A 24,818-nucleotide genomic window follows, 5' to 3' on the forward strand; every position below is an offset into this window, starting at 1 on the left:
AATGCCTAGTCTTTATGCATAAAGATCAGGCAAGTGGCTAACAGTACTCCCTAGTGGATAAATGATTATTATGTAGTTAATAATATAATAATAGCAACTCTGATGTCCATAGCAGCTTTTGTATCTAGCTGGGATTTCCTTTTCCTTCCAATCTCCCCAGAGTTAGAGATAGAAATGCCCTGCAGGCATGCATACTTTGAGAATGACAAAAGACAAAGATCCTTAGTATCCTAAAGTGATTTAAATAATTCCACCCTAATGTAGAGGAAATTGGGCAGGGAGGTGATTGGGGAAATTGGAGGCATGTCCTTAGATGGAAGAAGCCTATCTCCTGCTAGAGGGAGAAAGGACATCATACCTGAATATGGAGTTTGTTTCCAGGACTTAGAAAATTATAGCACAGCCAAAGATTTTTTTTTTTCCTCCAGAGCCTGAGATGACTTGTGACAAAGGGAAAAGTCTTAAGGAGAAGTGAGTAGAACCAAAGGGAAGGGACAGAGAAAGAGTGAGTCTGAAAGGGTTCTCTGTCAGTAGAACTGTGAATTGTAAAGTATAAGTTTATAAATAAGGATGGAAGGGCGAGTATACTGGCTGGTACAATATTAAAATATCTCTAGGATTGGACAACAGGGGATGGGAGCTAAGAAAACAGAAAGCCCCACCAATTATTTCCAGGCCTTTGGTGGTATGAAATGCTCTGACATAAAAATTATATAGATAGATGAAAGCAAAATGGCAAATGTGATGAAACTTTGTCATATAAGAATACATTTATAAGTCTTACTTTTGCTTTGTGGTATACTATATTACAAATAGTATCACTCAATTTTAGAATTAGAGCTCAAAGACAGTGCTTCTTAAGCTTTTTCCACTCACTACCCACTTTTGCCAAAGAAATGTTTACACAACCCCAGGTATATAAAATAGGTATACATAGCCTTTTACTGTTGCCAAATTTTTCATGACCCTCCCCCTGCCCCTATTGTTATGGGGTTGTGACCCACAATTTAAGAAGCTCGGCTCTAAGGGACCTTAGAGACCACCTAACTCCCTTATTTCACTGATGAGGAAACCAGTCAAGGTAGGCAGTAGAAGAGTTAGAAAGTGAACCCACAGCCTCTGACTGAATCCAAAACTCTTTCCATTCTATTACATTGCCTCCCTAGGTAACTTGCTAATGGTAGTTTAGCAACTAAATTACAAAGTCTGAAGATAGACGCAACAATTATTTACTGTGCTTCATTTTTTTGTGTGTATGTACATATGGACTATATATGTTGCATTTTACAGTTAGGTCCACTCTTTTGGACCCCATTTGATTTATTATTTATTTATTTATTTTTTTTAGCAAGGGTATTGGAGTGATTCACTATTTTCTTCTCCAGCTCATTTGACACAGATGAACTGAGGCAAATGGGGTTAAGTGACTTACCCAGGGTCACAGAGCTAGTGTCTGAGGCCAGATTTTAACTCAGGAACATGAGTGTTCCCAATTCCAGACCTGGCACTCTATCCACTGTGCCACCCAGCTGCTATATATACCATGTATATGTCATATATAACTTAATTATTATATGTTGTTTAATTAATTGTGTATAATATATGTGACATATTACATGATACAGCTTTGAAAGTATAAAACTAAAACCTGGCTGTATAGGAATTTGGATAGTAGTATCCCAAAGATTTTTTGTTTTCCCACTCTGTTATTCAGCAGAAGCCTTGTTCATTTTGTAGATCACCCTAGTTTTTCCTTAGTGACGTTTCTTTCGTTTTTTTTTTTTTGCCCTTAGTGACTTTTTAAAGTATTTTGTAAAGTACCAGTCATATAATCCATAAACTATTATAATGTTGTGATTGCTTCTTCTTGGCCAATGCCCAGGAAAGAAAATCATTATATAATGTACTACTTAGAATAAAAGTGGTTCTAAAAAAATCTTAAGGAAAAAATCATTAGGTCTTCTGATATTTAACAATGAATTTTTTACAAATGTGTATACAAATGTGTACATAATATACATATACATATACCAATGTCCCTTGTGAACCTTACCTCTTTGCAGTAGGAAAATAGCGAGAGCATGATGAACCATCCCAAGCACAATATGGGTCTCGAGCAAGGCAACACTCTGCACAGGCTTTTCCATATATATCACACCGATGTAAAGGTATCTGGGCAATTCCAGCCGCTGAGCCAATATATAATTGTTGCTGTGGAAAGAAGTCACTTTTATAAGGGCTAAATTTTGCAAATATATTTTAAAAGAATCTTACTCTGTACATAATCAAACCATATATTTTTGGTGGAAAAAATATCAATTCCAGACTGGTAATTCATCCAAGTGATTGAACAATAGGATATAAAAGAATGAAAGACTTGAATTCAAATTCTGCCTCAAAGACACTAACTAGGTGTGTGACCCTGGGTAAAATCACTTGATCTTTCTAAGCCATCTGTAAAATGGCAATAATAATGGGACTTACCTTACAAAGTTATTGAGATGACTAGTTGAGATAATATATGTAAAGCATTTTACAAACCTAAAAGTACTGCTATTTTTATGAATCATGATATTAACATTTGGCAGAACCCAGCTGAGACAAATATAGTAACATTTAAATGGAGTTACTATAAAGGTCATCTCTTGCAAGAAGTACCAAAAATGGAGAGTTACAAGGGACTTTAGAGACCGTCTAGTTCAAATTTTTCATTATGGCCGATAAAGTGAAGTGACTGGCCAAGGTCACGCAGGTAGTAAGTGTGAACTGCTGGATATGAAGCCAGGGCTTCTCATTCAAAGACAATCAATATTCTTTCTACTCTAACACACTGTCTCTACTTCTTAGGCTGCTCATTATCATTTCTTAAATTTAGTTATACCAAATAAACACACATATAAACTAGGCTTAGATTCTGGAATAGTCATGAAGAATTTGTATCAGATACCATTTGCTTTCAGTTCCTGAGAATTTTACTACCTTATTCATTGATTTATTATGTGGCCTAAAATGGATGGATTTTTAATATCTGCTCCCCGGAAGAACATCTGAGTGTCAGAGACACTGAAGATTAGAAGGAGCTAAGAATTGTGAAGAATGTTAACAAAATCAGTTCCTTTTTGTGTTTATTTTAACCTTGTTTGAAGAACAAAGAAGGCATCAGTCTACTACTTGGGGAGAAAGGTATAATGTTAACAGATAACCAAAAAAAAAAAAAGAATTACTAAAATCCTGTTTTGTTTTTTGTACCCTTTATCAAGCCAGATGATCTTCTGACTGGGAAAGGGAGATGAATATGCTTAAGGGAGAATCAAAGCTTAAGGTAAGTAAGCAAAGAGGAGGAAAAACTCTGAATCTTTTAAATTAATTCGTGTCTTCAGGTAAGATGGAAATTTATTCTTATGCCTTACAGATGAAATTCCTGAACCACACTGTTGCTATTTTTTTTTTAAGCAATAGCAGGATTTATTGGAAAATAGGAAATTGTCAAATGCTATCTTAGTTTTTAGAAAAGGATTATGTAAACCACAGACCAGATATCTCCCTGGCAATCCCTGGCAAAAGTCCCAATATAAACATTTAAAGGTGGTTTCTCAGCATAGAAAAGGGTCAGTGACAGTCACTAAGAATAAGCAGTTTCTAATGGAATCATAAGTGTCAAGAAGTAGGATAGAGAATTGTGACAAAAAGAGGAAGACAGCCCACTGAAGATTTTAGAGTTATATCATAGGCATACGGCTCTTCCTGTAGAAGGGATGTCTGGACTAACTTTGGAAGAAGCAGCTTCCAAAAAAGTATGTGGATTCTCAGGTGTCATTAAGTGAGATTCATTCAATAAGGGATGGTATCATAGACAATAGAGAAGAATAGTGGTGTTTCATAACTCCCTAAATAGAGGCACTGTGGCAGCTGTGTTGCTATCTGATTTTATATATGTGTGTGTGTGTGTGTGTGTGTGTGTGTGTGTGTGTGTGGAGAGAGAGAGAGAGAGAGAGAGAGAGAGAGAGAGAGAGAGAGAGAGAGAGAGAGAGAGAGAGAGAGAGAGAGAGGGAGGGAGGGAGAAGAGAGAGAAAGAGGAATTGGCCATCATTTGGAACATAACAGACATCCTCCTGAAAACTTTCAGATCTGACTATCACCCACTTCTAGTAGGTCATATGCAGATAAATTAAAACAATAAAGGGAATGCAGAAAACATGGCTAAAGAATATAGTGTCCTGAAGGCCTTGAGGACATAGATACCATTATTCTAACTAATGCTGACTGAACTTCAAGGATTGTGAAGAAAAATGTAGATCTGGGAAGTGAATAATAGCTGGCCAAGAACATGGTCTTTAAGAAATGGATTTGAATTTCTAGACCATGATTTAAAAATAGGAATGATAAGCTCAAAGACTAGTAAAACATATTTGCCTGGAATCTGGCAAATATAACTAATAGCATTTTAAAATGAAAAGGGAGAGGCTAAAGAACTCACAAACCCGATACCTTAGACATGTACAATGTGAAGAATTATTATTATTATTATTATTTTATTATTATTTTTTTTTGGTGAGGCAATTGGGGTTAAGTGACTTGCCCAGGGTCACACAGCTAGTACTTGTTAAGTGTCTGAGGTCGGATTTGAACTCAGGTCCTCCCGAATCCAGGGCCGGTGCTCTATCCACTGCGCCACCTAGCTGCCCCTATTATTATTATTATTATTATTCAGGGGAGAAATAATCTAAGAAGAGAGTTAGCAATGTGACCCATGACTAAAGATATCTAGATAAAAATATCTAAATATAAACAAGAAAAAAATATTGATCTTGTAGGTACTACTGAGACTTCCACATATGACTGAATTTGGCTCTGGAATTATATATATAGTGCTGGGGAAGGAACAGCATTATATATTAGTATTATAAAGCTGGGTGAGACCTTGAAATTAATCTAAGCCTAACTTCTCATTTTACTGAGGAGAAAGCTGAAGCCAAGGAAGGTGAAGTAACATGGCCAACGTAATACAATAATTTGTTGTGGTTATTTAGTCCTTTATGTTGTTCATGCCCAACTCTTCATGGAAATGTCAATACTGTCCCTGAGATTTTATTGACAAACATACTGTAGTAGTTTGTGATTTCCTTCTCCAGTGGATTAAGGCAAACAGATGTTAAGTAAACTTGCCCAGGGTCATATAGCTAGTAAATGTCTGAGGATGGATTTGAACTCAGGTCTACCTGACTCCAAGCCTAGTGCTCTATCCACTGAGCCACCTTGCTGCCTATACAACAATAGCTAGCCTTCTTAAAGCGCTTTAAAGTTTACAAAGCAATTTACACATATTATTCTCACTTTACAGATGATAAAGTTTAGTTTAACCGAGAAAGGTAAAGTGATCCATCCATGTTAACAGAGCTAGTAGGTATCTGAGTACCCGAATACTGAATAAGCATGATTTGGACTCAGGTCTCTCTGACTCCAGGTGCAACACTTTCTAGCCACTGTACAGATTTAAACCAAGGTTCCTGAATCCAAATACAGCATTTATATATTTTTTGGAAGAAATTGATAAACCACAGTGGGAAGAGTAGGGAAGACATGAAGGAAGAATACTTATGTTATGGACCTAATGATTTTTTGAAAAATTTTGGCCAAGCTGGCCAATTCAGTTTTTGAAAATATTTAATTTGGATAATAGACTAATTTTTTTTAAAACCACGTCTTCTCTGGTGGTATTTAAGAAGTGACTTATACCATTTCAAAAATGAGGACACTTTTATTCTTCTAATAAGTTCTACTGCTTTTAAAGAGAAAATAATATATTAAAAGTCCATGGAAGGAAGGCAAGATCGAAAGGATAGTTTGATGACTGCCAGAAGGTGAGGACAATCCAAAGTCAGAAAAAATAGTGGGCACAGTTCAAATAAGTTTCAGTGTACCAAATGCCTTCAACTATAACATATTTCATTGAGATAATATTGATTTTCTTTCTTCTTTGGTGGAAGACTTTCTGACTACTTGATAAAATCAGAATTTTTTAAAAAAAAAATGGAAAGTATTTCAGAACAGGCAGTGTGTGAAGAAACTTCACATGAAGACACAAATTAAATGCTGAATATAAGGGCAAAGCAATTCTTACTAAAACTCATTATGTGAGGAAGCATGCAGTCCTGGCTTTCATCCTGGAAATCCCCCACATTTCCTTGCCAACAACTGACAAATGTTAGGTCATAAGAACAGGTGAAAACATGCTTATGAGGGGGTAAGATGACAGTATCAGGGTCATTAATCTTCCACTATGAGTTTCACTTGCACATATTATCTCTAAGTATCTTGGAGATTATTTATCAATCTATTTTCATATATCCTTGTGGGAAGAGAATCTCTATTTTAGCAAAATATGGTCTTAATATCTGGTTTGCAGGAAAAAGCATAAGATTAAGACAGACCTAGAAGAATGGATCTCAAATTGTGTTATACATAAGATATCACTTTAGTCAGTGACTATTTTTCCAGTTTTACTCATATCCACTTTATCTCCTTATTTCATTGACCAATGTACTTGGCAGCTGTTACGTTGCTTAAACTTGGGGTTAGCTTCTGCTGCTACTACTCTCATTCATTTGAATATTACCATTTGACTTTATGTTTTTAGAATTGGAAGGAGTCTTACAGACCATCCAGTCCAACACCCTCATTTTATATGAGAGGAGATCTGAGCCCCAAATTAGTTGTGATTTTTCCCAAATCATATGTACAGAATCAAATTAGGATTACACTGAGTTACCAAAATATCCTCAAAACATGGTTCATCTAGGTAACAGTGGCATACTCTTGGAAATGGCAGTTCTTTGAGGAGTATGGAAGGAACCACTACCTAATAAAACAAAATTTTCAAGACATATTTCCAAATCCTAACATTGTTTCAGTTGTTTAGCAAAAAAGAAAAAAAGTGATTGTTTAGCAGCAAAATATTATTTCTTATTTTTTTAATGAACTGCATATAGTTGACATTAATAACTGGCAACACTATGGAAACAGAATATAATTCATTAAAAAGTAAAACAAGATTTGTTTGTGAAAACTGCATCATTTAGCCATCATCTGTTTTGCTTAATGGCTGCCAAAGCACTCATTAAATCTGAAAGGAGGAACTAAGACTCATGAGCACAAATAAACTTACTATTAGTAAGCATGGGCTTTATATACAATTGGGAAACAATAATTTTTGCCCTGAAGTTTCAAAATGTGTAAACTATAAAAATGTTTTCCAAAGTCTAAGCAAACTATAGCTTTCTCATGTAGGTAAAATGATCTTTGAAGACAAGATCATTACAAGAAGGTGGTTTTATTAAATGTCTTTACAGATAATACCTTTTACAAATACACATTCAGGAATAATTATATCATTTCAGATGAAATATATGTGACATGATATTTTCTTTAAACCTCGCTTAAGTCCTACTCCAATGTTCAAGTTGACTCTGTATTTGCAAAGACTGCATCAATGGAAAAGAAGCTCTGACAAGTCCTACTAACTTTGAGGCAAAGTCTGGCAATACTTCAAATTCTTTCCAAATATCAGCATCATTAAAATTAGCCTATTCACCAGAATGTGGCCACCAGGATGAATGAATATTTTTTTTCAGTCATAAAAATGAATAAAATTTTCTGTAAATGGGATTTTAAAATTATATATATATATATACATATATATATATATATATATATATATATATATATTATATATCTTAGAGGATATTTTTGCTAAGGTATTTTTCTCAATTCCTTTTGCATTTTTGGAAAACTACAGATACCAAGGCAGGAATATTCAGTGAATCCAACAAAGATTTCAAATTAAAAATCAATCTTTCTTGCTGTACCTTTAAAATTTTTAACTCATACTTTTGAACAATTTAAACTAAACAAGTAGAGGATCAGAAAAAGAAGTTCTTTTTAAATAAAAGTTAAGGAACACTGTATTAAAATCTGTAGGCTTTGTCAAGAGTGTTGGCTTTGGAGGTGGAAAGATCTGAAATTAAATCTCATCTCAGATATTTACTAGTTGTGTGGTCTTAGACAAATCACTTACTTAACTTCTCTCACCCTTAGTTTACTCATCTGTGTAATGAAGATAGAAATAACACCTCTCAGAAGATTGTTGTAAGGATTTAGTGAGATAACATATGTACAGTGCTTTTAGTATATATATAATATATATATATTATATATATATATATATATATATTAATATATATATATATATATATTATATATATATATTTTTTTTTTTTTGGGTGTGGGGTGGTATGCATAAGGGTTAAGGTGACTTGCCAGGGTCACCAGCTAATAGTGTCAAGTTTCTGAGGTCAGATTTGAACTCAGGTCCTCCTGAATCCAGGGCTTGTGCTTTATCCACTGTGCCACCTAGATGCCCCTCACATATTTTTTAATCATAAATCATCATGTTTTAGTTCTGCGCTTACTCACCATATGATAAAATCTAAATGTTTCTGTCTTTTTCTGTTGATATTTTTCAGTCATCTCCATCACCATTTGGGGTTCTCTTGGCAAAGATACTGGAGTGGTTTGCTATTTCCTTCTCCAGCTCATTTTACAGATGAGGAACTAATGTAAACAGGGTTAAGTGACTCACTAAGGATCACACAACTACTAAATGTCTGAGGCCAGATGTGAATCCAGGAAGATGAGTCTTCCTGAGTCCGGCCCAGCCTTTATCCACTGCACCACAAGCTGTCTTCTTTTTCTTGTTTAAAATATATATATACATATGTATGTATCTTTAAAATCTAATGTATGTATAAAAATGTGGAAAAAAGAGAGTCCGAACCTAGGTTCAAATCCTCACTGTGACACAGCAATTTTTTTTTCATCTTACACAAATGTCCTTAACAACTCACAACCTCAGTTTCCAAATCTATGAAATTAGGGAATTTATCTAATAAGTTCACTTATTTGATGACATACTTCATATAAAAAATATAAAACTGTTTCTATTTTGAAATTTTTAAAAAAGCTCTCCTGTGGGCAGCTAGTGGCATCAGCAGTGGATAAAGCATGGCCTTGGATAGGAGTACCTGAGTTCAAATCTGGCCTCAGACACTTGACACTTTGACACTTACTAGCTGTGTGACCCTGGGCAAGTCACTTAAGCCCCATTGCCCTGCAAAAAAACAGGGAAAAAAAAAAGCTCTCCTACCAATATGAAATTACCTGTTTTGTAGAAATCTTCATGGCTGAAATAGTAGTTGGTTCCTAAAAGAAAAGAAGAAACAAAGTTAAATTTTTGTTGGGAAAAAAAAAGAACTTTACCTTAAAACACACAGAAAATTGTAATGGATACTGAAGGAGATACCTGCAAGTGGACACCAATATTCCCAAAGATGGATTTATTTTTGAGTTTTATTGATAACTTTTAACTTAATATCACAATCATTTCTTTATACACTCCAGCCACCATTGAACCCTCCCCTTGTAAAAAGAAAAACAGTTCATCAAAATCAACCAACAGAAACATTGAGTTGGATAGTTCATTACCTCCTACAGAGAAACAAAGGGAAATAAAAACTTATTTTATCTGTAGCAGAAATAAAGACTAACAACTTAGGCATCAAGAAGACCAAGTGAGTGGTCTAAGAGCAAACTGCAGTTTAATTGAGAGATTAGTAAATCACTATGAATAGATGTTAGCCACATCCTCAAAATCTTATTGCTGCTTTTAGAATTTTTCTTCCCTATGCCTTTTCTTTTACTGTCTCATGTATATACTTTTATCCCTCCCTTGCCTGCTAGTCTACTTTTCCATTTTTGTTTTACTTATATGGATTAAAATATTTTTGGAATTGGTTGTATGACCAGTTTTCCAAAATTTTATTTCTAGTATTAGGAAAAAAAACAAAACTCATAACAATAATACAGTAAATACTATTTTTTCACCAGTCACTGAGTTAGATCTTATCTTAGTCTTTACTCTCAGGAACTGCGAAACAAAGAGATTTCTCCAACAATCATTCACAGGGCAGTTGAGTAGTTTTTAAATTTAAGAGTATTTACCTTAGTAATTTTATAGAAATAGGATCTTGTTCAAAAATCGAGATGTGCAGTTGTTTTTTTTATTTCTGCAGGCACCTAGATTTTAATTAAATTATTTAATGATTTTTCTCGAGTTTCAGTATCTTTGTGAAATCAAAATTAGGTAGTTTTCAGAGCTAGATATTATCTATATAGATAACACATAATAAAAGTTTTGGCTTGACACTAGCCTGGTCCCATTCACCAAATAGCAGCAGGTTTGACACCAATTTTGAAACTAATGGCATTGGTAGCTTATAAATTAACAAAAGAAGAAAAGATTTTTATACTGAAAAGTAAATTGAATCTATACATTTAGAATGCTTTGCTTCGTGTTGACTGAATCAACTAACTAGCAGAACACACAAACCTAACTGCCCAAGGGTTTATAGGAGAAAGTCATCCTTAGCAGGTTCTTTTTAGTCAACAAACTGTTTTTTCTATAATGAGATTTCAAAAAGTGGTAATTATTTTTATCCCATCAATAGTCCTTCTAAATCTGAAAATGGGCATGTCTTTCATTCATTTTAAAATTTGAATCAACAGAAGTAAATTAAAGTGAAAGGGTAAAAATCGAAATATCTGTGTATCAACTGAAAATGAATAAACAGTACCTTAAAAGTAACCATGAATGATAAACTTATTGCACTTTGAACTACAGTATGATATATTATGGCCTTAACATTAAATTAGAATTCAACAATACTTTTAAACAAAGAATAGAATAGTTCTGAATAGCTTACTTCTCATAACTTATTGCTGTGGTGTTTGAGTTAATAACATGTCAAAATGACATTCATTAAAATAAATAGTATTTTACTATAAAATACATGTAGAATCTGACTTTCATCTAAAACTAATGTAGCTTTAGAAACCTTTGTTTTAATTATCCAGTTAAGGTGGCAAACTCAAATTCAAGTAAAATTAAAATAGCGAAAAAAACAACACAGTTTCAAGGTTGTATTTATGTGGTTCCAATTCATGATGTTTTTTTCCCCCAACATGTTATCTAATCCCTATTAAACTTTCACACTTGCATAGCTTTCAACATGCTGATGCCAGGAGAGTTCACCAAGGCTCACTGGATGCTAAGCACGTGGACTCTCTTTTACAAATGAGTTAATAGACTTGGTATTGGAAAGCATCAATTATGTTTTACATTTGAATGAAAATTGAAGTCATTCATTTGTTTGCTCAGCTGTTCCTGAAATATTGCATAAATTGGATTTAAAATGCATGTTATCAATGTAACAGCTTTGCAAACCTTCCTGTTCAGGAGAGCTATAAATAAGACCTATTGTGTTTATTAATGCAGTGAAACTTGGGTAGTGCAATGTATTTTCATGGCTGGTGTTAACCAAAACTTGGTTCTAACTAGTTAAAGTAAAATCGACTTAACATTTTCACGTCAATCTTAAGCATTTTCTTTTATTCACTTCATGTATTTTTATTATATTACATTTGTATATAATTTTTGAGACCTTTAAAGGACATTTTTATATTTTTATCAAAAACTATTTTTAAGGGATGATAAAAAATAGTGAGTGAAACTAGTGTCAAAAGGAATTCAGAGTTGTTGTCAGATTTCCTAGGTAACTGAGTTGCCTATTCCAAGATATAATTGATGGATACTATACTTCAAGTACTAGCATAGTAGTTTCCTCCAGATCACACACTCAAAAGGAACCTATGTCTTACCTCAAAGTACATCAGAATATAGATGAAGGGAAGCACTGTATAGTATCACATGAATTTTCTTGGTGTCCTTGAAAAAGCATTGGACTTGGGAGTATGATGGCAAGGCTCTGTAATTAAGTAGCTTGGATCATTCCTGGTTCAGACCACTTAACCTTCTCAAACATTCTAAAATGTGGCTTAATAGAACTTGCATAACATAACTCTCAGCATTGTTGTGAGGACTAAATGTGATAATGTATGCAAAACACTTTGTGATGACAAAATTCTAGAATCATTAATCATAAGCTATGATGGTAATGACTTATATTACCATCATGGCTTACGATTAATGCATTTTATATATACATATATATACATATATATATATATACACACACACAAACGTGTGTGTATGTATTTATATATAGATATATGTGTATTTGTAAAAACAATATTATAATGGTTTATGTGTGATTATATAAATTATTATTATTGTAGAGTTATTTAATAAGTTCTTTTAAAATTCTTCAAATAACTTTATGATAGTACAAATGTCAAAAAAGGATTCAGCAGTATTACTTCTATCAGCTAAGCTTTAGAGGTAGTTCTAAGAAAGTAGCTGTATTTATGTAAGGCTGTTTGTAGAGGTAAGAAATACTTGTTAATCTGGAGAAGCAGCCATTCCTGCGAAGTCCTATGGAACAAGTGATGCAACAGACAAAGGGTCACTCCAGATAAGACCTACTTACTAGAGTAGAAATAGCACTGCCATCATGAACATCTGGCTGTTGGGAATCTCTGCTCCCTAAGAGAGATGGCATCAGGAGAATCACAAATTATTGGGAGAAACCTTTGAGATCCCCACTATTCCATTCTCTGAAAAGATGAAGACTCTTTTTTTTCATATATATATATATATAATTATAAATATATATATGATTATATAGATATGATAAAAGTGTCCCAACATTTGGTTCAATTTATTACTCAAAAATTGAGAGTAGAGATCTAAACCACTTACAACCCAGTTCTGGACCATAAAAAGAGGGTCTTAGGTATAGTTAGCATTCTTCACAGTATTAGAGTACTGAATGCTTCAGAATATCTAATGTCCTTTTATAACTATCATGATGATATATGATACTTCAGTCAGTCTGGTTATCGTCATAATTGTATGCTATTGGATACTATGATTCCTGTGTTATTTCAATAGTGATAGCTCATATTTCTATTATATTTTTTGGTTTCCAAAGGCCTTTGCATATATTTTCACAGTCCTCACAGGAATGCTGTGAGTAGGTGTCATCTCCAATTTTCAGATGAGGAAACAGAGGTGGAGGAAAGGTTAAGTGATTGTCCCAGTGTTACACCAACAGTAAGAATCTATCATAGGTGTAATTGACCCCAGGTTCAACACTTTAGCCATCATAATACTAATTTGGAGTCCATGTGAGTTCATACCTAAAGTTTTAAACCAGTGAATATTTTAGTTATACTTAGGGCTGAAATTTATCTTTAGCTGTCTGCTTGAAGAGATGGCCACTTATTAACTCAGGAAAATTATATTATGGAGCAGTAGGTTTTCTTTGTATATTCTATTTGATATCTAGATTTAACCTGTAATAAGAATTCTTTGGAGGTAATCTCAGTTGTTGGAATGTTCAGTAATTGATCAGGGACTTTGCAGCATAATTAGGAACATAATAGTATATATTGTCAATAATCTAATTTAATCCAGTAAAATGATTTAATAATAACTACCTTATGGGTGTAACATGATGATAAATTAACTAGTTGGCTTTAGATGTATTTTACTTGCTCATATGAATTTAGTTTTGCACACAAACATGGAGAGAGAGAGGGAGAGAGAATATCAATATAACTTTCCCATCTCAAGGAGAAATACAGACCAGAGACCACAAAATTGTCTCTCATTTCACTCTTTCACTCAATATGGAGACTGGTTTAATGTGTTGCGTTTTTTTAAACTACAAAATTAAACAAAGTTTGACAGTGAAATATTCCAATCTATAGGTTGCAATCTGACTATAAGCTTTGCCTGTGAGCATAGAATGTTTAAAGTAAATATTTCTTTAAATTCTGCCCAAATATGTTTTGTCTACTTGAGTACCACAGAAATAGCCATGGCAATAATGTTCAGGAGTTATTACAGAGAGTAATGTAGGGAAATATAATATCCATCTGTGAAAGTATAAGTATTTCTTGTTGAAAAACTTTAATGGCCGTCCATTAGAGCACATCTGAGCAATTTCATAGATAGGCAAGAAGAACAGTGAACAAATCAAATATAAACCAGTAACTATTTGTTTTCTATCTATAGCATGCACATACCTTGGAGCTGTTCTTCCAATCCCCCTATTTGATTTGGCTCAGGGTCCTCATAGCCTGAGTTTTGGTACAACTTCTACCCTCACATTTCTAAAGGAAGATCTAAAAGATCATGGTGTAGTCTGTTATTTTTGTTTGTTTGTTTGTTTGTTTTCAGGGAAATGAGGATTAAGTGACTTGCCCAGGGTCACACAGCTAGTAAGTGTTAAGTGTCTGAGGCTAGATTTGAACTCAGATCCTCCTGAATCTAGGGCTGGTGCTTTATCCACTGTGCCACCTAGCTGTCCCCATGGTATAGTTTTTTAAAGCTACTGTTCACAAGCTCCCAGTGATAAGACTCCCCACCTACCTTCCAATTATTGGTTGATAACAATTAGTCTGCCAGATAAACAGTTATTTTAATAATTTTTTTAAGAAGGAGCATTTTACTAATATAGCATAGGAAGAATTTTGATAGAACATTCACCTTCAAGAAGTGTATAGTAAACTCTCCTGCGATTACATACAAAGTCCAGAGGAATGTGGGCTCAGCCTCCAAGAGCACTTGTGGCAAAGGAATAATTCTCAGCTCCTAAATTTCTGAAAATACTCCTCTCCTTTCTGAAGTAATCATGAACTTCTCCTTAGGCATCTTATAACTTTCTTTTGGGGCTGCTTGTAGAGTCTTGAAACTACCTTTCCTCAGTGGATCTAATTTGTTCTTACCTCCAGGTGAAGACCTTCAGTCACCTCTTCTAGGAACCCTAAAAAAACTAGGACATCAATGGAAGTCAAAAATCCTCCAAATCTCCATTTCAGAAGAATGATAGGATCATAGACTTAGAACCAGAAGGGACCTTAGAAATAATTGATTCAATAATCCCCACTCCTTTTACAGATAAGATTTCATAGATAAAGAGACAAGGAGATGGAGGTTCAGAATTATTAGCTGATTTGCTCAAGGTCCATGCAGAGTAAGGTACAGAACACTTTTTCCATTGAATCACTATATAGTCAGTAGGAGAGCTAGGATTGGGACTCAGTTTCTCTGATTCTTGTTTCAGTGATTCTTTCAATATACTATTTAATCTCTTCTCCATATTGACATTTTTAAAATACCCAGAAATCTTTTCCCCAAAATCTATAAGTTTGATCCTGTAAGCATTTTCAGAAAACCTATTCATCTTCATTCCTTCTAAATCACATAAAATCTCCAACAGGATGGCCTATAATTAGACTGCTTCTGCTCCATTTTGTTCTCCTTCACTCCATCTCTACAGAGCATTGCTTCAATTTCTGATTTAACACCACCATAAGCTGGGGAAGATGGGAATCAGTATCATAAAATGAGTATCTCTTGGGATCACTTTTTAAGTGTATGCAAGGCTTTAATATCAGGATTTGCTCATTTCTATTCCCTATACCTTGATTGTCTTCCATCTTAGTTGATAGAATCCTTTCACTCCTTTAATAACCAACTCAATTTTTTTTCTCCTTCTGGAAATCTCCCCTGATTTAGTGCTTTTTGTATTGAATTAAAATTAATTTAAAATATATTATCACTGACATAACAGAATAAGTCTGCAACATAATTTTCCATCTTTAATTTTTAACAACTATTGAAATTTCTAAGATTTATTTTGACTAGTGCTTGATTCTTTAATTGATGAGCTATTTAGAAGGGTATGCTAGATTACTTGTCCACACCAAGTTCAATGTGCAGCTGTCCAAGGGGAAAAATATAGCTGAACTTGTTGACACTTGAAATTAAGCAATACTCACCCGAAATACTGTCATTTCTTCCAGTAAGACTTCTTCTAAGTCATGCCAAGTCTCCTTGGGAATTGAAACTACTTTGAGAACTGTCCCAATATCTTTGAGAGAAAGAAAAGGAGATGATTCTTTAAAAAGTCCAGTAGTGATAGAGGTATAATAGTAATGAAAATAATGAATAAACTTTATGTTGTGCTTGTAAAATTAGTATACAATAAATCCCAGAATACTTAGCATATTTATTATGTATTTTAAGCATCATAACTGAGATGTATTTAACCTAAGGGAAAAATTTGATTTATGAAGAGTATACTCTGAAAATTGTACACATTTGTTCATTCATTTAGTCATGTCCAACTCCTTGTGATTCCTCATGGAGTTTTCTTGGCAAAATATATTGGAGTGTTTTGCCATTTCCTCCTCCAGGGAATTAAGGAAAACAGAAGTTAAATCACTTGCCCAGGGTTACATAGCTAGTGAGTATCTGAGGCTGGATTTGAACTCAGGTCATCTAGTTGTCTTTTATACACATTTAATAAAAAAAACAAATTTAGGGATTTTTTGTTTGTTTGTTTGTTTTAGGGCAATGAGGGTTTAAGTGACTTGCCCAGGGTCACACAGCTAGTAAGTGTCAAGTGTCTGAGGTCAGATTTGAACTTGGGTCTTTATGAATTCAGGGCCAGTGCTTTATCCATTGTGCCACCTAGCTGCCCCCTAAAAAACAAAATAAGAAAAAACCTACATCTTTAACCTGCAAAAAATTATTAAAATAGTTTAACTGTGATTTTTAAATAGAATTAGGCAACATTGTTATCTTTATTAACGTTGAAAAGACCTCAATTGTTATTTGCCACAAAGTAATACATACAATTATGTGCATACTCCATTGAACAAGAATTTGTTTATCCTTATTGGAATGCCACCTTTTTCCACTGTTATTTCAAAACATGAAAGTTAAGGCAATAACTATATTGTGAAGTAAACTTTAAAAAGCACTAATTGATGAAAATATCTGATCATTGTGAATCAGGGAGAATATCAGGATTAAAGGATTCTGTGTGTGTATACACATATATATCCATAAATGTAGCCACATAATTATTGTGATGAATGACAATAATTTGGTTTCAGGAAAAGAAACAATAATAAACCACATCAATGGTCTTTTTAAGATTACACACTTTGGATGGATAATTCCTTAGGAATTAAAAAAGAAAACTAATTATTATAAGGATGCATAGTTATATCAGTAAAAAAAAATGCTATAACAGATTAATTTGTGTGTGATGATGACTACCTCCAATGAGACACCTATAGAGTTACATTATTGAAATGACATTTTGGTAAAGAAAAACAAACAATGGATGCTCCAGGATTAAAGTAAGTTGACCTTGTATGTCTGAAAAATCAAAATATGGGACTCATCAGTACATACAGGAATTTAGGCTCTTCAGAACTCCAAATATTATAGACTATGTGATTCTCTTCAATGACTCTGATCATATCTCTGTTACTACAAACAGAACTTATCAGAGTCTTAAATCAAGTTTTACAGACTAGCATTTCAAACAATTTCATACTCTTTTAGATCAATAGGCTCTGGTGAGCAACTCTCTTTAAAAGATAAAATTACTGTTATTAATTCACTTTACTGACAGATAGACCGAGACTTTGCTGACTGATATTCTATCCAAGTCTGACATTCAGTGTGATCATGAAAGTGAGGCTTTTAATCCTAGTTTGTGACAAGAAGACTTCAAAAGATCAGATTTTGTTTCTTTTGTTGAACATCTCAAAGCAGACTTATCTCAATGACAACCACCAGATTTTTGCACTGTCAAAAATTTTCCTCTCAAAAGAGGAGTAAGGATGGAATAAACTATAGACATTGAGTGATATTTACCGTACATTCAGTTACTCCAAATTTTGAAAACAGAAAATGATGCTTTATTTAATTTTCTATCATTTTTATATTTCTAGAAACAAATTAAAAACTATTATTAAAAATGAAGTCAATTAACTTAGAGAGCTACTTTCATTCAAATTTCAGAAAGCTACTTAGGAGTTGGTAATAATGCCTGCAACCCAAAACAAATATAACATTGCAAAGAATCATTTATAAATTCTTCTTGAACCTGTTTAATAAAAGTGTATTATTCATAAAAAATAAAGGATAAAATAATATTTGGGACCTAATACCTAATAGCACAAATATTTCTGGTTTGAAATCTTTAAGTCTCACTGTACTTGTTGCCCAGTTGCATTTTTCTTTGGCAATTGTAAATGTTGTTCATTGTTTCCCAACTAAAGAAAATAAATGTGGGTACATGAAGTTTCAGCAGAGTAATCAGCTTCCCACTGATTTATGTCAAGCACTAACAAGGATGAAGCCTAGGGATTTATTGCCTTGGAATCTGACCCTTAGTACCAAGTTGCAGATTTGCAACTGGTACCATTCAAAAATAGTATTACTGTTACAGAAGGAAAAAAAATAAAAACAGCTTATGTCATAGTACCAGTGTGAACCAGTCACAGACCAAAGAAGTATCTGAAGGTTAGATTTTAATTGTGGAATTTGAACATTTAGACATTGGGTAGGAAAATAGGAGCTGTTATAAAATTAATTAAAAAAAAAAAGTTTTACAAAATTAAAGCTTAGGTGTTTCCATGGGGAAATTTTGCCATTTCTGCCTTGAACTCTTCCAGTGAACCAATGGAGAATCAAACATATTCTAATGACAGTTTTATTTATTTAATTATTTATTTTCTTTTTTGCTGTTAATTTTAGGCAAGTTAAAATCACTTTAAATAAATGAATTATTTGACAAAACTTTTCCACAAAATTAGGAAACCTTTAGGAACAGAAGGGGAAAATAATCCTTTTTTCTAGTAAAGAAAAAATAGTGAGGTAGTTACTGAACCCTAGTGAATTGACTAGGGACACCAAATGTTCTCCTAATCATTAGGTACACCTGTTCATATTCAATCATGGACAAATTTAGGTCACATTGAAAAGGAAAGTCATTAAACTGCTGTCAACAGACCTAAGAAGTGAAGTGTTTTAATAGGCTTTTAATGACTTAATGTTCAGTTTTCAAGTTGTCCACTGATCAGGAGTCTGTTAGACCTTGCAAATTAATAAGGCAACTCCTTTTGATTATTTTCAGTTTTCTTAAAATATTCAGTATTGGGGTAATATCCAGTACATTACCTGAAAATAATTGACATGTAAATTTAATGTTGGAGTTGATTCTTACCTGTTCCAATAAACATGACATCATATTGGCCATCTTCTGCATCCACTCGATCAACTACAATTTGTGTAAACTGGTATTTCACATCAGTTTTTATCATGATTGGGCGGTTATTTATAGGAAACACTGGATTGTACATGGCTGGATGACTTCTTGCAAATGTTATAACATCATCTGGAAGATCCTTTGTGGAGTCAAACCCTCCAAATGTTTTACTGGGACACTGAGAATGTAAGAGCACAGAATATCTGTCAATTTAAAGGTGGATACTGATAGCACAAATACTAAATGATATACGAATCCTAATTTATTGGTAATTGCTTTCTGGTGTGTGTGTGTGTGTGTGTGTGTGTGTGTGTGTTTATATACATGGATATGTGCCTGTGAATATACACACAGGAACACTCTCTCCCCACCAGAAATATGTATGACTATATATTTTACACATTAAGGGTAATAGCTCTTAGTAGATTCTGTAAATAGCACAAATTTTCCAAGAACACACATAAGCATATATGAGTTTTATAAGAATTGTAGAATGAAGACCATTTTCTAGTACTTCTATCACATTGCAAATTTTGTTTCACTACTATTGATTTGATAGGGTAAAAAATGGCCATAAAAGAAGAATTTCAATTAAGAAAAAAGACATGTTTCAACTGAACATTCCAATATCATTAGAGAAGCTTCTTTTAATGATGAATTCAGATACTGTGTTCTTACCTAAGGAATAATAGCACATACAGATATAAATGCAGGGCCTAAAACCAACTAACATTATAAGAGGGACTTTATTGTTTTATATTTTCCACCACAGAACCGGAATTCTATCTTTTTTGTGATGAGGTAATTCCAGTGATAATTATCAGTATTTAATATAGAGTGGAATGTACAAAGGATAAAGTAAAAAAAATGATTCTTATCAACAGGAATACTTCATTGAATTTGATCTTCTAGTATAAGCATTTATAGATTAGAGCATCTTCAATCACTTTTTGTCTTATACAAAAAGAATTTCTGTTATTCAAAGAGTTTAGAACCTCAAATAAAATTAACAGGGATTCCTAATCTTGTAGGATGCTCAGAAGAAGATATCAATTCTCTTTGTACCTTGGCTCATATTATTAATCATTCTTACATTCTTTGCAAAAAAAAATCAATGAGGGAGGTAAAAGGCTCAGAAGAATTGGCTAGTGAGGTTTTTGGATATATCATATTTTCTGGGATATTTTATATCAACTCCAATAATATATTTTCAATGAAATAAAATATTGAGGTGATTAGTTTAATATTAATTGAAATTAAATTGAAAAAACAAGGCTTTATATCTCCTGCTTTCCATTACCATTTTCTATGTAACTTATATGCAAAATTTTAGATTAGAATAAGTTACAAATGAAGGGTTTCTTTAAGTAGTAAATATCCTGAGTGATCAACTACTTGGTCCCTACATAGGATAAAGTAATGTCTTTTTTTTATTACTAACATCATTCAACCTGAGCTTTTTTCTAATAGTTGTGTTGGGTTGCTGTTGGTACAGCTACACACTTTCACCTGCCACTATATCTGTCTAATGAAACACATGGACTTTATCCTTGGAACAGAGAAAAGCAAACTGATCCATCAAGGGATTTAACTGTCCATTAATATATTAAGAAGTGATTTATGGGAAAGAAAAAGAGGAAACTCCTTCTGTATATTGAAAAGGCATAGTTAACTTCCTTCAGTCTACCTTTAAAAATAACAATTTTTCACTCAGTACTTAAAACATATATATATATACTAAAGCATGTATTTGATTCTAGCCAAATTGATCCTCTTCCCATATTTTATGACATAAAATATAGTAAAGTGTGAATGCTACAGTTTCCATGTAAACTTAATTTATGACTTGAAAAAAGCAAAAATCTTGTAGAATTAATTTAGGATCTTAAGGTGAATTGATTTGCCTTAGTATGGAGAAATGGGATTATAATGCTGGATGTATCCTAAATGGATCAATGGGAGAAATATGTTTTGGATAAAAATGTGAATATCCACCCTATCTCAATAGCATTTTTATCAAAGGAGAGAGGAGTTTCAACTATTTGAAATATTCAGGAGGGACCTGAATTCGTTGGAATAAGAAAAATCTTATAGGATAGGATTTGGTATTTGAGAATTCCTAGTAGACTACAGAAGTTTGAATGTGATAATGGTTATTTATGGCTGTTTTTTTTTTCATTTTTTCAGGTGGTTTGATAAATATGATTCAAGACTATGACTATAATTTAGAAATGTAGGAAAGGCATACCGTGGAGAGAGCATGTTGGGATGTACTCAATGAATCCCATTAAACATAAAGGAAGCCTTAATCCTAGACATTCTGCAAAAAAAATACACTAAATCTCTGTTACTAGTTTAGGACATCAGCAAAGGAAAACTAATTTTTGAAGGTAGATCTGCTGTATTGTAAATTTCTCTTTGGCAGAATGAAATTTGAAATGTATGCTGGATCACAAATATAGTGGTACTAATGGCTAAGGTATAATTCTGTTGGGGATGGGGTGGGACTTAACTCTTCTGGAAATTAGTATAATCAGATTAATCAAGCTCGATCAAAGTAAATAAATAGTGAAAATGTTTTTGTGTCCAATCTTCAAGGAAAGCCAGACACTATTTGAGCTAAAAGTATTGAGGACAACCAGGTATCTATACAGGATACAAGATGTATTGCTATAGAGAATATATTTTTAAAAGATAACACCGTGTAACTATGGGATGATTTGCTTATCCAAGTCAACAATTTTGGAATACAAAAATGTTCATCTAAATCTAGACAACTCATTTGCCTAAAACACCCCCATGAACACAATTCTCATTTTGAATATTCAGGGGACTTACAGTTCCTGGCCGTGGATATGGGACTCTTCCTTGATATGGCACCCATTGATAGTTTGGACCATCCCTATGTGCATAAGGACCGAGAAACACCCTTCTCACATCACTCATGCTGTACATACACACAGCTGAGCCCTTGAAGATGTTACTAAAAGGTAAAAAGAAAATCCATTTCTTCAAACAATCTATTAATTTCATTACAGAAGAACCATATGGATATAATGACATTTTGCATTCTAATGTAGTATGGTTATTGATTTTCAGAACTCAGAAATGCAGCTTCAGCATATACAAACATTTTTAGAGAATTATTTCATATGAACATAACCTACAAAACTATTCTACAATTAACAATTGATAAGTTTCTTATTAAATAGAACATAAATAGGTAACCAACTAAGATATTTAGTAGGTGAATATTTGTTCATTTTTTTCTTGGTATAATAAAAATGTGAAATTAAAATTACTATGTACAATATCTGTGGAAAACATTTCATTTCTATTAGGAGAAAAGACAAAAAAACTAAAACTGAATTAACATTCCAAAAATGTAGGTACCAGAAATAGAATAAAGCAAAGATTATCCAGAGAAAACTATACTTTGTTTTTGTGTGTGAAAAAATAGCTTATGATATACACTATTATTTACAATCTTCTAGGGTCATTCCCAAAGCAATCCTCCAAATGATGCTGTATAATTTTATTTTTTTGTGGAGAAAGATTTAAATAATGTTTAGTTTTATAATTCCATATGCACAACACACAGTCTACTATCATATGAAGACATGCAATTAATAAATCTGTATCAGTTGACTAAACTAGGTAACATGCTTTAGTGGAAGAGCAGTGGCCTTGGATTTAAGACAACTGGATTCAGGTTCCAGATGTGCAATTATGTGATCTAGGATGAGTTATGTCACTTTTGAGTCTTACTTCCTTTGTCCTTCAAAAAGAGAGTAATGATGTAATGTACTACCTACATTATAGGCTTGTTCTGTGGTATTTTTAACATAAAGTACTATATCAATGCTCATAATTGTTATTAGAATGATGATTGAGGAAAATGTTCAGCATTAGCTCCACCCTTGATAGCTATCCACACATGTACTTCCTAGAATAGTAAAAAAAAAATGGCATGTTAAACTTTAACCTCTCTTCTTAAAAGTGATACAACCCTTTTATTACATTTACTCCAGAATAAAAAAATCCCCTAAATAAGAGGATGGAGATGTCATTTCATAGATTTAACATTGGTGGTATCAATGAGGCAGGATGGTATGGTGAATTTAGTGTTAGATGTGAAATTAGGAGAGCTGAATTTAAATGCTGCCTCTGACACTCCCACCTGAGACAACTGAGTCTCAGTTTTCTCATCTGTAATAGTTGTAATGCACACCTCATAGAGTTTCTTTGTATGTTGTTTTTCAGTTGTTTCAGGAGTGTCTGACTCTTCATGACCCCATTTTGTGTTTCCTTGGCAAAGATACTGGAGTAGTTTGCAATTTTCTTCTCTAACCCATTTTACAGATGAGGAACTAAGGCAAAGAGAGTTCAGTGATTTGCTGAGGGTCACACAGTTATTAAGTGTCTGAGGCCAGATTTGAATTCAAGAAGATGAGACTTCCTGATTTTAGGCCACTGTACCACCTGGCTGCCCTGTGTATATGCTTATGCTATTTTTGTTGTGTAGAAAAAAAAAATGTAATTTATTTTTCCATTCACACTGCAGTCCCTCATGTATCAAATATCTTGGAAATCAGTTTCTCAATACATTTTATATGGTGTCACTTGGTCCAGTCTAACTGCTCTTCCCAGTTTGATTTTCTTAACTTCCATATCTACTTCTTCACATAACAAATTGGGGTCTCAGGTTATAATCTTTAAATATGGTGATCCCTTGTCAAAATGGACAAATAACTTCATAACTATTTAGGGTGGATCTGACACTGAAGATTCCCCACAAATATCATTTTTATATTATTTGTGAGCCGTTAAATATTTTTTTGCATTTCTAAAAATACTAACCTCAGTATAATTTTATACAAAAATCCTCATTATAATGACAAGGACAATATTTTCCTAAAAGGTTAGCATTCCATATATGCAAAATATTATTTATTAACATTATTGGTCATGAGAGAACTTAGGATGTTTATGGATAATGTAGGAAATGTGATATTTCAGGATCTTGGAACATCCAAATAGGGATATCCTTAGTCGAATAGAGATTTGCTGGGAGAGTGGTTAGGATGGATTGTGTACGTTAGATAATCAGGAGAGCATGTTCTCATGGAATATAAGGGAATTATATGTTTTAAAATGTTATAAGTCTCTAAAGAATACAATATTTAAGATAGATGAAGAATGAGGAATCTTTTGAAAAGATAATTGGATTTGGTAAGGAAGTGGTTCTGAGTCTCTAAGTCTTCAATTTTACTACCCTGTGGGTAGAATATTTTGCCATACCTGGTGGTCGACAAAGCAAGAAAAAAATATAGAAGAGAATTATGATTTAGTTAGGGATTGACCTAAATTACCTATATATTCTTAACCAAATTCAAATTTCAATAATTTCATGATTATCTAAGAACATAGAAAATTAGTCTATATTTATACAGTTTTGTTGAATGGTTTAAAAAGTTTGATTCCTCCCCCCCACCCCAGCCCTCATTCATACTGTATTTCTCCATCATTCAAATGTCTTGAAAAATCAAACCCTCAGTGCATTCGGCATTTTGTGAACTCCAACAGGGAACTCATAAGTATTTGGTAAATTCTAACTTAATTTTCTTAAGTTATCTCATTCACTTTGGGGACTGAGGGAGTAAACTT

At 33.2% G+C, this 24,818-nt stretch overlaps 1 protein-coding gene across 1 annotated transcript in view; it reads right to left on the reverse strand.

Annotated features, from left to right (window-relative positions):
* Window positions 1-24,818, reverse strand: part of SEMA3A (semaphorin 3A) — a 297,699-nt gene that overhangs the window by 33,322 nt on the left and 239,559 nt on the right. The window contains 5 exon segments of the mRNA XM_043969236.1: window positions 2,054-2,211; window positions 9,217-9,258; window positions 15,862-15,953; window positions 19,110-19,329; window positions 21,990-22,134. Of these exon segments, the coding sequence (XP_043825171.1) occupies window positions 2,054-2,211; window positions 9,217-9,258; window positions 15,862-15,953; window positions 19,110-19,329; window positions 21,990-22,134 (657 nt within the window).

The sequence above is a fragment of the Dromiciops gliroides genome, chromosome 5 (genome assembly GCF_019393635.1).
Source record: "Dromiciops gliroides isolate mDroGli1 chromosome 5, mDroGli1.pri, whole genome shotgun sequence".
NCBI classification, from domain to species: domain Eukaryota; kingdom Metazoa; phylum Chordata; class Mammalia; order Microbiotheria; family Microbiotheriidae; genus Dromiciops; species Dromiciops gliroides.